The 13,894-nt window shown below is 41.4% G+C and overlaps 1 protein-coding gene across 4 annotated transcripts in view; it reads left to right on the top strand.

The window, feature by feature from the left end:
* Positions 1-13,626, top strand: part of Arfip1 (ADP ribosylation factor interacting protein 1) — a 79,371-nt gene extending 65,745 nt beyond the window's left edge. For all 4 annotated transcript variants that reach the window (XM_051157379.1, XM_051157378.1, XM_051157376.1 and 1 more), the window contains one exon: positions 12,734-13,626. In XM_051157379.1, coding sequence (XP_051013336.1) covers positions 12,734-12,889 — 156 coding nt within the window. In that variant the 3' untranslated portion in view covers positions 12,890-13,626. The remainder of the gene's footprint in view (positions 1-12,733) is intronic.
* The last annotated feature ends 268 nt before the right edge of the window (positions 13,627-13,894 follow it).

The raw sequence follows: 13,894 nt of genomic DNA, 5'->3' as shown, positions 1-13,894 counted from the left end.
TGTTTTTAAGAAAGATAACATTGCTCTTACCTTAAGACACTGTTAATTAGCTATAACCACAAAATGCAGGTTTGTTTCATTAGTTTATATTGTAATGCTTGAAAAGATGCGGGGAGTCAGAGAAAGGTTGGACTTTGGATCTATTTTAAGTCATAGTGACTTAGCTTTTAAATGTGGGTTTTTCTTTTTAAAAATCAGTTATTCTGAATCTGAGGTTGATATCACAATAGCTGTGTATACTCAGAGTATTTTGCATAAAATAATAACATTCATATGAGTGATTTTGTTGTTGCTGTCCATGCTAGCCAGGCACTCCGCCACTGGACTCTCTCCTTGGCCTAGAATTTCTAATCCTAAGTGTTTCTTGTCCAGTGCATTACCCCCTTCCTTCATTTGTGGATTATGAATTTTATATTTCAGAGAAAAAATACAAAGGGCCAAATAAAATAGTAGGGCAGAAGAAAGAGTACATGGAAACTAGAAAATGGTGAAATACACACACACACAGTGTGAGACAGCAGCTGTGTGGCTCTGACATGGCACATCCAGGTAGCAGCAAGAAGTGCAGCTCTTGTGTAAACTGAGATTTGGAAAACTTGGAGGACCAAGCATCACTTGCTTACTACATGTACCTTTGAGGGGAATGCCATACTCTGGTATAATTAGTTTGACTTTTTTCTACAGTGCTGGAATCCAAAGCTAGGGTCCCCTGCTTCTAGTCCAGAGTTTACTATTACCTAGAATGTGGAGCAACAAATGAGGCCTCAAACTCATCATGTCATTGAGGGTGACTTTGACCTTCACCTCTTGAGTGCTGAGATATCAGGCATGTGGGTTGAGTGGTACTAGGGATTGAGCATGGGACTTTGTGCATGTTGGGCACGCACTCTGAAAGTACGTTCTTCGAATGTTTGTCTTACTGACAAAAGAAAGAACTGCAGCTTGTTAGTGTTTTCAAGTATCCATGCCAGTGATTGGCTGTACAGTTGTTTCTACACCTGGACTCTGAGTACTTGGTATGTTCACTCACATAGGTCAAGTGAGACCAAGTAATAGAGGTGAAAAATCTTACTTGGCTCTAAATAAAAGTAAACAAATTAAGATTCCTGACTATGATAGACAACTAGTGTGTGATGCTGAGCACAAGAGGAGCTATCACTGTCCAAATGCAACCTACTTAGATTTGCACCCTGTGAGCACTCTCTTATCCATGCACCTTTATTTTCTGTGCACATGTCATCGTGTGCTTTGTAATTTTGTGTTGCTGTTACTCTTTGCTTTTCATTGAACAAACATTAACTGTATGCTGCTCAAATATATAGTGGTCCAGATACTGATGACACCCACTAAATGAAAAGTAAATCCTCCCTTCAGAGCTTATAGTTTAGTGTTAGAACCTAGTCACAGCACACATGCACACAAGTGTCTGTATAAATGTGTATGCATATGCATGCACTTGTATATACACACACCTGTATCTCTGTATGTATATATATGCACACACATTTAAATCTTGCCTCCCTCTTGTTAGGTTTCAAACGTGGGACAAATGGCTGAGGTGCCTGTTTGACAAATCAAAGCGGACTTGGCCCCCAGGTTCCCGTGCATCCCCTCAGCCCCTACCTGTTACAGAGTTCTCCTGGCTGCCATAACCCGCTCCCCACCCTGAACTCTCCAGCCCAGGTGTCTGGGCTGCTCTTCCCCATATTATCCAACCATTTTTGTTACCCACTGTCTCTACCTTTGGACCTCCTGCTGCTGCACCGGTTCCCCATCCCCTTCCTCTCTCCCTTCCCCTCCCCCTTTCCTCACACGGTTCAGGGTCATGTCCACTCAGGACTCTGCCAGCGCTGCCTGCCTCTGGCTGTGCTCTCTCACATGTCTGTAATAAAGCACCTCTACCATGGCTAGGAGCACTCCTGTTTCCTTTCTTTTCCTTTTTCTTTTGTTTAATTCACCAGTAAGACAGAATATGCAGTCTTTGTCTTTTGTTTGTTTGTTTTATTTTTTATTTGTGTTTCTTAATCTGCCTTGGTTTACTTAACCTAATGATTCTGGTTTTTTCATCCTTTTTCCTAAAAATATTGTAATTCCATTTTTGGTTTTTGTTGTTGTTGTTTTACAACTGAATAAAATTCCGTTGTATACAGGCACCACATTTTCTTTATTGTCTGTTGACAGACACTAGGTGCTTCTAATTCTTAGCTGTCATCAATGGTAAAGCAGTGAATGTGGACATACAGATACCTTTCATGGTAAGGTTTGGTGTCTTAAGATACTTGTAGCTTTCTTGGGAGTCTTCTGAGCCTCTGTCCAGGAGGAGGTTTTCCATTCTGGAAGATACAGCTGTACAACGCTCACTCCACCCTTTCCTGAGGCTTTTATGTTCCTCTGTCTTTTCTTCCACCATTTTTATGAGCGCGCGCGCGCGCGCGCGCGCGCGTGCGTGCGTGCGTGTGTGTGTGTGTGTGTGTGTGTGTGAGAGAGAGAGAGAGAGAGATATGACAAAAGCTGACAGCAACAGTAATGTACAGGCTTAAACATGTTTAGAAGAAGTGGTGGAATCCACATGACACCAAAACAGGCCTGTGGATGGAAGAAGGAGGAGGACCCGCCTGTTGCAGCATTATTTGTGACATGAAAAGATAAGAAGCATCACCAGTAAAAGATTAGCTGAATAAACTGGTTCATGCAAGTATTAGAGTATTTTACAACTATAAGAAACAAAGAAGGATTGATAGAAAGACACCAGAGCATACCCTTAAATGAAAAGCGCTACATGTAAGTAGCGTTGTACTTACTATCTTCAGGCTCTTCCTGTGTGGCTCAGGTTGACCTCAGCTTCGTGACCCCTATGCTTCTATGTTATAGGTGCATACCATCACACAGCCTGGCGCTGTAACTTACGTACGAAAGGGAGGAAGAATGGATCATCAAATGTTATTTCTTTGCATAAAGGAAAACTAGAAATTGGATAAAATCAGTTACTTATGAGGGAGAAAATATGGATGGAAACAGGAGTGAGTTTTGGCGGGGGGAGGGGCTGGGAATTGACAGGGTTTCTCTTCATAGCCATGGCTGTTCTGGAACTCACTCTGCAGAACAGGCTAGGCTCGAATTCAGTGCTAGGATTAAAGGTGTGCTCCGTCACACTCAGCCATATTAAATTTTTAAAATCTATATAAATATTCTATCTAAGCCAGATGTAGCTGTAATCTCAGCTGCTCAAGAGGCTGAAGCAGGGGATCATGAGTTCTAGGCCAGCATGGTCAATGTGGTAAGATGATGAGACCGTATCTAAAAAGCCACAGAAACCAAAAACCAGCCCCTCCTATTAGAAAGCAGGCGCTGGGCTGATGAGGTGTTGCAGCAGGTAAGGATGCTTGGCACCAAAGCCGACAACCTAAGTTCAGTCCTGGAGACCCACGTGGTGGAAGAAGAGGACTAACTACTGCAGGCTGTCCTTGGATCATCACATGTATTATGGTATGAGTGTGCACACAAAAATAGATATTTAAAATAAAATAAATTCTAAGGAGAAAAAATATACAGCTAGAAAATCTTTTAAATAACATGCCTCACCGGGTGTGGTGGCGCAAGCCTTTAATCTCAACAGAGGCAGAGGCAGGCGGATCTCTGTGAGTTCTAGGTTAGCCTGGTATACAAAGCGAGTCCAGGGCAGCCAAGAGTACACAGAGAAAAAACAAAAACAAAAAAGCCTCACTATTTTTCCTAAATAACTCTCAAAATAGGGCTCTATTTTCCAAATACAGTCAGAGCCTGTAATTCCCTACTTGCTTCACAATCTGGTGATCAGATCTGTGCTGAGAATAGCCGATGTGATGTAACCACAGCTGTTTCCGCTCTTCGTCTTAAAGGCTGAGTAGGAATCGTGCTATAAAGCGTCTGCACAGACGTCATCTGCTACTGGGTAGATGTTCCCAGTTAGTGGGTAAATAAGTGCCTTCTATATCGCTGTTTGTCCTTCTAAACCCCAGGACAAGGGAAGTGTTTGTGGTTGTAGTAGTGCCTCCTTGTCTCCTCAGAAACCAGACAAAAATTGTCTGCAAACCATTAGCGAAGAGAACTGAATTGTGGGTTGATGTTGAAATTAGACTTATCCAAGCCTCTCCTACCCAGAACCACAGAGCAGTTTGCAGAGGATGAGCAGGGGTGACAGTGAGTTGTGGCTGTGACAGGTGCACCAGGCTGACCAGGTTTTGTAATGACGTATTTTTGTTTGGTTGGTTTGGGGGATGTGGGGTTTAGGTTTTTGAGCCCATGTCTCATGTAGCCCAGGCCTGGCTAGCCTTGAACTCAGTGTGTCTGAGGGTGACTACGTTTCTGGTCCTCCTTCCTCCACCCCTCCAACGCATTCGTGGGCACGTATGCCTTCCAGTCCTTCTTGGTTAGAAGTGGTCAACTTCTGTGCAGGGCAGGATTGGGCTTTCAGGTTTCTGTTGGGTATATAGGGGATTTGCTTACAAAAATGTGCGCTTCCTAGCCATGGTGCTGCACGGTACCCGGTTGTGTAAATGGCTGGCGTCTCTGTTCCTCAGCGCCATGTTTCACTGATACTACTAGCCTTGAGTGTCTCCCAAGTTGATTTGCCAGGTTTTGTGACTTGTGTTGTGTTTAAGTGGTCAGTATGAACTTTGAATGGAACATGACTGTACTTGATTAAGTCTTCAAAGTTACTGTCCCTTGGGTTGGTCATCGCTAGTGAAGATTTCAGAGTGGGATCTCATGACAATAGCAGTGTTTGATTTAACTTGTTTCTTGTGAGCTTGCTGGGTTCTTGTCATGACTTGACAGTGTGCGCCTGTTGGTACCCATCTGTCCTTTGTTGTGGGTGGTCAGAAAACTACTTGCTAAGGAGGGTGATTAAAAGAAAATCTTAAAAAGCGTTCTGGTTTTCTGTCCTCTTAACTTAAAATCCTGATTTTCTCCTCTTTTTTGTGGAACTGAACAGTGAGCCCTGGGCCTTATACATGCTGAGCAAGTACTGTATGAATGAGGTTTGCCCAGCCCTTCTTCCCACTGAAGGCTGAGCATATTACTGCTTGCAGTTTTTTGTCTTAAGTAAATGAGATTTGAATTTTAGAATTTGTATAAGATTTTAGTTTCATAATTTTTCCTTTTTTTTTAATTTTTCTTTTTTTAAATGAAAATATTTTGTTTATATATCTTATTATATATTTTTATTTTTACATACACATTTATATTCTTACATATATATATATACATACACATACACATATACATGCATACAATAAACTATCTATAGCAAGAAGAACCATGACACAATCAGGAATTATATAAATGTTACATTCTTAGTGTTTTGGCTATTGGCAGCTTTGAAGAAAACATCTTTCCTATCTTGACATAATTTTCCTTAAAAGTTAATGTTCCATTATGTTATAATACATTGTTATTCAAGAAAGCGGTTTTGCGACTATAATGGTGGATATGAATGGGCCTTTGTTTTCAGTCAGCTCTATATTGTCTAGTGTCTAAATTGCCAGGAGGCACAAGGCTTTCTGCTCCTTGGGTGACTTTCTGTCCACTCTTGACTCCCATTTTGTCACTATCTGCTCTTGCATCTGATAGAGAACGTCAGTGAGTAACTTCCCTTAACTCCTCCTGCACTCCCAGCACACACTGGTTTTCCCTCTGGATTTGGCAGCACCTGAGGGGACAGAAGGATCCTGAACAAGAGGTCAGGAATGGAGGAATGATTCGAGAGGGGTTCTGTTCACTGTTTCCTGGATTGTCTCTGGGAAATGGCTACTGCAGCCTGTCTCTGGACCTCTGTATACCAGTGCTCTCAAGGCCATGATTGTCAAACTTCTGTCTCAGGCTGCTGCCGCCTCTCCCAGCTCCTTTGGAAAATTAATTTTCAGAGCTCGGATGCTCATATGAGTGGCTTACACAGCTTCACAGCCTCCTCCCCACGTCACCAGGCCCTTCTTCACTTAGAGCACTCTGTTGTGTTGTGTTGTCACTGCTACTGGTTTTAATTGCCCTCAGAGAAATACGCATGGATGGGTCTGTAAAGTGCCAAGCATCTAGCAGTCAGGGGCCCCTGCTCTGTGGGTAGTCTGTAAGGAGAGGACACTTGTTAATTTTGTGTAACATATTGTTTCTGACTGTGTAACCCACAAGTTTGCTCTTTCAGAGTGTTTGCTGCTGTAGAGACCGTGGGGCCTGGGAGGATGAAGCCAATAAATGAGGCCGACTAATGGCTCACGGGATAGCCAACTTTATTCATAGCTTCTGACGATTTATACTCTGAGGGTTAAGAGTCATCACATGAGTAAAAGTGTCCAATTGCAAAGGCAAGCCACATGTGACAGATAAGCTACACCTGAAGGATGAGCCACACTCAGCAAAAACATGTTTTCCCATAGAGGCATATAAACAAATAATAATGCACAGCTGACTGAATAATTTGAAGTAAGTTCACTCCTATCTTCTATGCCTGGGAGGGGTATGAAGCATATTCCAAGAACAATTCCATGTTTTTGAAGAAACTAAGGTCATAAGACTCTTGTCTTGGTTTCTTGGTGTTTTCTCACAAGCACCAAGAATTCTCCTAGGACTCCATTCCTGGACTGTGTTGGGACAAGAGAGGTTTAGTGACTTGCCTGAAGTCTCACAGCTAAAGTAGAATTCAAATCTTGTAACTGGCTCCAGAGCCCTGCTTTTAGTAAGCACAGTGCTACACACAATGCTGTTCAGTGTACAGGTCTTGAAAGAATAGTGGGAATATATACCATAATAATCTATACAATAATGGGAAAATAAGCTTGGGCAACAATCTGTGTGATCACATCTGGACAGAGCAGTCAGGAGGGAGGGAGGTGGGACAGAAGGGCGCTAACAATGGAGCAGAGACGGCAGCAGACGTTTTTGTCTAAGGAGAGGAAGCCTCTGTGTTGAGTGTTTTATTTGTTTGAGATGTGTTCTAACTGTGTAGTTCAGGCTGGCCTCAAAAATATGAGCTCTTGGGATGCTTCTGCCATGGCTGGAGAAGTTGAGGCTGCAGGTGCCTAGCCAACACTCAAAACTGGTTGTATTTGTGTGCTGGAGATCAGTGAGGCAGTGCCTCATCAGCACCCCACCCCCCCCCCCCCACCACTATTTCCTAAGACTTTTAGCTTTAACCTCCTACTCATCTGTGATTTGCTGAACCTAATCCCAGTGAGTCAGAAAGTTGAGGTCTCCTGTCCTCAGTTGACCACATTGTCTTGCTTTCATTCCCTTCCCATGGCCACCCTCTGTCTTAATAGTATTTCTTCTCTGCCCAGAGAGAAGGGCCCACTTCTCTCCAGTGTGACAGGCATGTGATGGTTCAGGAACCTAGTGGAGGGCCACGGTGAGCCTGCTCACCATCCTCTTCTGGTGTCTTCCTGGAAAGGGAACACTAAATGTCGATTTTGCAATAGGGCAGTGTGGGGAAAAAAATGAATACCCGATGTCCTCTTACAGGGTGCCCCGTTGCATCCCTTATGCATATGCTTAAGGCAGTCTGTTGCTCCAGGATTTGGGTATATCTAATGTTACTCTGATTTCCTAGACTTATTGGGAGAGCAGGTTATAGCTTTGAAGTACCTCACAATGACTCTATTTATTAAGGCTAATAGCTTATTATAATGTATATTAACTTATTTTAACTGATGCCCAACTTAAAGTAATTCTCTGAATAAGAAGGCATACAGAAGGCTGGAGGCATAGCTCATATGTTGAGCAGCTTCCTGCTATGCATGAGGCCTGTGGCCTTACAGCCTTGCTGTACACAGGGCAGTGCTCACCTGTAGGACTCATTGGAATAACCTCATGGTGCTGATCTTCCCAAGATGCTATGTAGGTGGGAGAAAGTGTTGTCCACTGGCATCATCTTTGAGCATGCTCCTTAAGAAAGCCTGGTTTGTCTCTGCCTTAGGAGCCACTGTGGGGGTTGTTCTGCCTTTAACAATTAGGTGTTGTATGGTGTGGTTGGGGCACTTGGCAGATGGTGCTAGGATGGCTCTTTGTAGAATTCATCCATTTTGTTCACAAGAAGATCTTCATGAAAGTTCTTTGTACTTGAGCACACAGTGATTTATATTTCATTTTAAATTTCTTTCTGATGTTGTTTTAAAAGGCTGTCAAATTTGTTGTCTCATTGTTTGCCTGTAATAGTTACCCTTTTTGCTCTTGTTTTTAAGTCTCTGCTTTTGTTGTTTTATTTATCCCTTTAACCACTAAGTTTTTTTTTTCTAAAGATACAAGTAGTTTAGGAAGTTTTTTTTTTTTTTCTGCTTTATATGTACAGAAAAACCTATGAAAGCTTACTGTTGAGGCTGGGGTGTAGTTTAGACACAGAGTACTTGCGTAGTGTGCACAGGCTCTGGGTTCCATCCTTAGCAACACACACACACACACACACACACACACACACACAACACACACACACACACACCTACCTGAATACACAGGTTTAATATTGCATTATCCTTATAACTTTAGAAAGTTACTCTTCTGCTTAGTTCAACCTTGTGCCTAGATCCTTGCCCTAGTTCTGCTGCTACCAGTGTTAGTTTCACATTTTTGTTTATAAGATTCTGAAATGTTTATTGTCTTGTGAGTGCTGGCAGGTTACACTAGGTGAAAAAGCATGCAGCCACCCAGGAATGTGACATTTCCAAGTTCCTCACACTCCAGTCTGTCTTCAGGAGGTCTAGCCTTAGGCATTTCTTGACTTTTGAGCTGAGAAGTTTTGTTTTGTTTTGTTTCTTTTTTCTTTAAATATTCTCCAAGGGACTGGAGACATGAACACTTGCCTCAAAATCCATAAGACCCTGGATTCATTCCTCTACCCTCCCTCCAAAGAAGCAGGTTAAGTAAAATAATACAAAATTTATTTAATAAATTTACTCATTGCAGTATTAAGTAAAATAATACTTCTGTGTAGTGTTGAAATTTGTTGTATGATTATAGTGCAGATGTTACACTATTGCACATGGATACTGTCTCCTAGTATCTGCTTGGATCAGAGTATTTTGGATTTTAGATGTTCTTGTATTTTGGAATATTTACTTATATATATTATATACATAACATATCATATATAATTATATATATATATATATAATTGTTATGGTGAAGGAACCCAGCTCTAAACAGGATCTACTTAAATATATACCTTTATACTCGTAGCCTGAAGATGATTGCATGTACCGTTCATTTTCAGTGGCCCTGCATCTGGATCATATATGAGGTCCAGCATGGGACTTTCCACTTGTGTCATAATCAACACCTAAAATGGGGATTTTGTAATGTTTTGGTTTTTTTTTTTTCCCCCAAATTGAATTGTTTAACCTGTAATAAGATTTTGCAAAAGTTAATTTTTAAAAAATTGTTTTGTAACTTCTTTGCCAATACTGCTTGATGAGTATTTTTACTTGGTAATGGCTTCCCTCTATGTGCGTGGGCTGGGGTGGGGGTGTCGCCCATGCATGTATGCAGAGGCCAAAGGAAGGCCTGGGATGTCCTGTTCTATGTCCTCTACCGCGTCCCTTTAAGACAAGGTCTCTCTCACTGAACATGGAGCAAGGCTGCATCCAGCAAACCCAGTGACCCTCCTGTCCCTCTCCTTCCAGGCTGCGGTTAGAGGTGTACATGCACCACGCCCAGCTTTCTTGTCTTTTCTTGTTCTGATATAGGTGCTAAGGTTTTGAATGTGTGTCTTCATGTACGCATAGCTGTGTTCTTCCCTTTGAGCTATCTTCATAATCCAATGTCTCCTTAATTAATAACCAAGATAGTGTGTAATATATCAGGCCCAGCAGGACTGAGTGCATACCTTACTGCAGGCTAGCTGGCAAGAAATGAGAGCAAACTATCCTGTTTTTAAATCACTATAAGTGGATTGAGGATTTACTTTTCTTTACTAGTGTTTTGAGTGGTTAAGTGAGTTAATGCTCTTATTTAAATTTGTGTCTGACTTTTAAGACATTACTACCCAAACTAAACATGTGTCTACGTTATAATATTTAGTATTGACAGAAAAACAAATGACCTGTTTTGGCATAAAATAAAGTTAAAACTGTTGGAGGAAAAAGTGGTCTGTGGTGTAAAGTGAGAATTACATTTGGAGGGCTTTTTGTTTTGTGTTTTATTATTGTAGCTTCAAAGCTTTGCACCATGGTTGGTTCTGTCTTCAAGGACAGCCCAGAGTGCTTTCTTTAGATGGCTTTTACACATCAGCCTTCTCGTTGTTGGAGACTGTTTTTGTGGCTGTGGGTATCATATTGTTCTGTTGTGAAAACAAGTAGAATTCAGTCCTTTAAAAGCATGCCTTTCCGTGGTGTTGCATGGATTAAGTTTCACTGTGGGATGTTCTAGGCACAATAGATGCCCCGTCAGAGCTTTGTGACTGCCAGCTCTTCAGCTGTCTCTGTGCTCAGTTTGTTGTCACATCCCAGGCTGGCGAAAGAAGCTGACTTGTGTGATATCTGTGGGGTAGCTAGAATGCTGCAGATGCAGCTCGCTTTCGTTAGTGCTGTTGTTACAGCTCTTTACAGGCTGCAGGCTCAGCATGTGAGTTACATTCACACTCTTTGGTTCTCCGTCATTGAAGAGCATTAGGAGTTAAGTTTCAGGTCAGGAAATACTTGTGGCCCAAACAACAGTAAAGTGACCAGTTAGAACTTCCTTGTAGGAGTTGGACTTTCACAACCAAATACCATTGTTCCTTATTTGTTATTAGTTCAAGGACCATCCAGAACAGAAATGCAAACATAGGCCTAGCTAGTACTTCTGATAGCAGAGCAAGGTAGCAAGATGGCAGTGCCCTTGGTAGGTCACTAGTGTGACACCCTAGGCAGAGGGAGGCTGTACTTTGTAAATTTCATATAAATGGAGTCAAGCAACCTGTGCTCGTTTCTTCTGGTTTCTTTCACAGAACATTGGATTCTTGCAACTCATCCATATTGCATTTAATCGGTTACTTGTTTCTTTCTGTTGTTGAACATTACTCCATTTTATGGGAATACCCCAGTTCATCTAATCACTCGTGGTTGACACCTGTGTTGTCCCCTGACTCTAGCTAACCCAGCCTGACTCCGAGCATCTGTGTGTAAGTCTGTGTGTGCTTAGGTTTCCATTCCTTCTACGAGTGGAGTAGTTGGATTCATACACTTAACTATACGGAAACTGGGCTGGAGAGGTTTAGTTACTCTGCATCTTTACCAGTGGTGGAGATTTCCCTAATAACTAAAGATGTAGGATGTGTTTTCATGTGCTTATTTAGCTCTCTCTATTCCTTGGTAAAATATTGATTCAATCTTTTACCCAATGTGTGTGGGGCATAGCATCCTACTAAATTATTTATATTTTCTGTAATCAAGCTCTTTACATATTTTCCTTTCATTTTCATAAGGTAGGTGTGTGTGTGAGAGACAGAGACAGACAGACAGACACACACACACACACACACACACACACACTGGGGGTGGGGGGAGAACAGAGTGAGCAAGAGTGTAGTTGTTGGGGATCAAGTCCAGGCACCATACCTGCTAGGAAAGCTATCAACTACAGCTGAGAGCAGATCAGATGAAATGGAGGAAGATAACTGATGCAGTTGTCAGATCACATTGGAAATTCTGCTTCCTATTTCTGCACTAGGTGTCATTTTAGATCATTTTACATCATTAAAATTCCCGAGTTTCAGTTTGGTTGAATATTGCTCTGGATGTGTAAATCAGAATGAATTTCATAAATAAAACCTCAGGAAAGGAAACAACTTAATTCATAAATCTTTGTAACAGCTTGGGTATTTCTTCAAGAAAGAGTCATAGATGTATTGTTCTGTGGTTAAATGTAGCCCTGGGAGTCCGCGGGGTGCTTTGGTGCTTAGGGGTTCTCGCTGCTCCTCTAGAAGACCGGAGTTCAGGTCCCTGCACCCGTACCAGGCTGCTCACAGTTGCCTGTAACTCAAGCTCCAGCGGATCCAGAGTTTTCTTCTGGCTTCCTCATCCCTAGGGTATTGGTGTACACACGCGTGCACACACACACACACACACACACACACACACACACACACACACACAACCTAAAAACAGCTTTGGTGTATTCTTGGTATCACTACAAGTAATAAGTAGTTGGAAATAACTGAGAGTTATATGACATTTAAATAAACGGACTTTCTGTGCAATTTTTGCTGCTACTTGATTTCTTACAAGACAAAAATGGCAGCATTTAAAAATATTCAACCTACTTAGAGTCAGGTAAAGCTTAGTCTCCCTGCTGCCCATAGCTGGTGTGCAGCTGGTGTGCTGTAGCATGGTCATTACAGATAATGTTTCCCTTTCTATACTCACATAGTTCCAAGTGTACTTAGCTCCAGAGGGGAATATGATGGGCTCTTTAGTTACTATTCTCAATAATGTTGTTTGGAAATGATTAACAGGGCAGGGCATGATTAGCTCATTGGTAGAGCATTTCCCTAGCCAAATGCAAGCCCCTTAATTCTATCCCTGGGAATGCAAAACCAAAACATCCTGAGCTGACTTGTCCCCTTTAGATACTGAAAAAGTCACTCAATAGATATCATATACTTGTTGTTTGTGAATGATGTCATTATTAGAATGGCTTTTTGGTGACTCTTGAATTGGGGATGTAGTGAATCTCTGTGCTGGTCTGCTTGCCTGTGATATAATGCTTGACCCATCACTCTCCCTGTCCGCAGGTTAAAGTGTTGCGCAATCAGTTGGTCCTCTTCCACAGTGCTGTTGCTGCCTACTTTGCTGGGAATCAGAAGCAGCTTGAACTGACACTTAAGCAGTTCCACGTCAAATTGAAAACCCCTGGAGTGGATGCCCCATCTTGGCTTGAAGAACAGTAAACTCTCCTGGAAAAGAACAAACTGTATTGTCAAACAGCTCATAAACCTAGTAAGAATTAAGTAGTGCTGGGAAGCGGTAAGGTGACCACCATTGTAGTGGCTCTTGCACAGAGAGCTTTTATTTCTCCCTTTTCATACTATAACAATTGAACTGTTAAATTTGATGGGAAGGCAGGTAATTTTTATGTAAAAATAATTTCTATAATTCTAAACACAATAATTTTCCTTTTTAAGAAATCCTTTTTGTATGTAAGGGTTGTTGGCTATTTCTGTAGTTTGAAATATTTAATATAGATTTGCACTGACAAGATAAAAATTCAAGGCTTTTGGCCCCAGAAATGAGGGCCAGCTATAATTTTCCAAGGGAGGTTTACATGATTTGTATCAATGTCAGGTATTTTATATATGAATATATTCAACAAAAGAAGTATGTCCATGTATTACCTTAAAGAAACAAGAAGCTATTTTGCAGAGTAAGTTTTATGGTGTCCTGTAGCGTCCACACAAGGGACAACTCAAATGAATGATTGATTATGTAGAGATTATTGCAGATACCTTTTTAAAGTTAATCTGTACCACTGAAATTCTGTTTAGATATTTTTAGAGATCTGGAAATCACATGGTCATATTTTCAATGACATGTTTAAACTCATGAATTTGGTAATTGTTTTAGTAATTTTGATTAATAGTGAAACGTGTTTAAGAGAAGTAGATGGCTTTTGTTTTTCTTTTTTCTTTTTTTTAAACATGTGGACATAGAAATGGAAATTTTCAGTGGTCTCTAGAGTAGAAATTTGTACATAAGAAAGCTAGTTTGGGAGCAAATTCCATTTTGGTAGAAGAGAATTTCCAGACTGTGTGTTCATCGGCTTCCGTGTGTGACTATACCAGTTAAGCCTTAAATCACAGATACGTGCCTTCTCAGATGCAGTAATGCTTGCCCAACCATGTACATCCATGAAGAAACCTGTGGATAATGTGTGCTGTGCCTGTAATGCTGGGCTG

The sequence above is a fragment of the Acomys russatus genome, chromosome 15 (assembly GCF_903995435.1).
Source record: "Acomys russatus chromosome 15, mAcoRus1.1, whole genome shotgun sequence".
NCBI lineage: Eukaryota > Metazoa > Chordata > Mammalia > Rodentia > Muridae > Acomys > Acomys russatus.
Note: the sequence above shows the minus strand (reverse complement) of the source record. Positions and strands in the feature narration are given on the sequence as shown.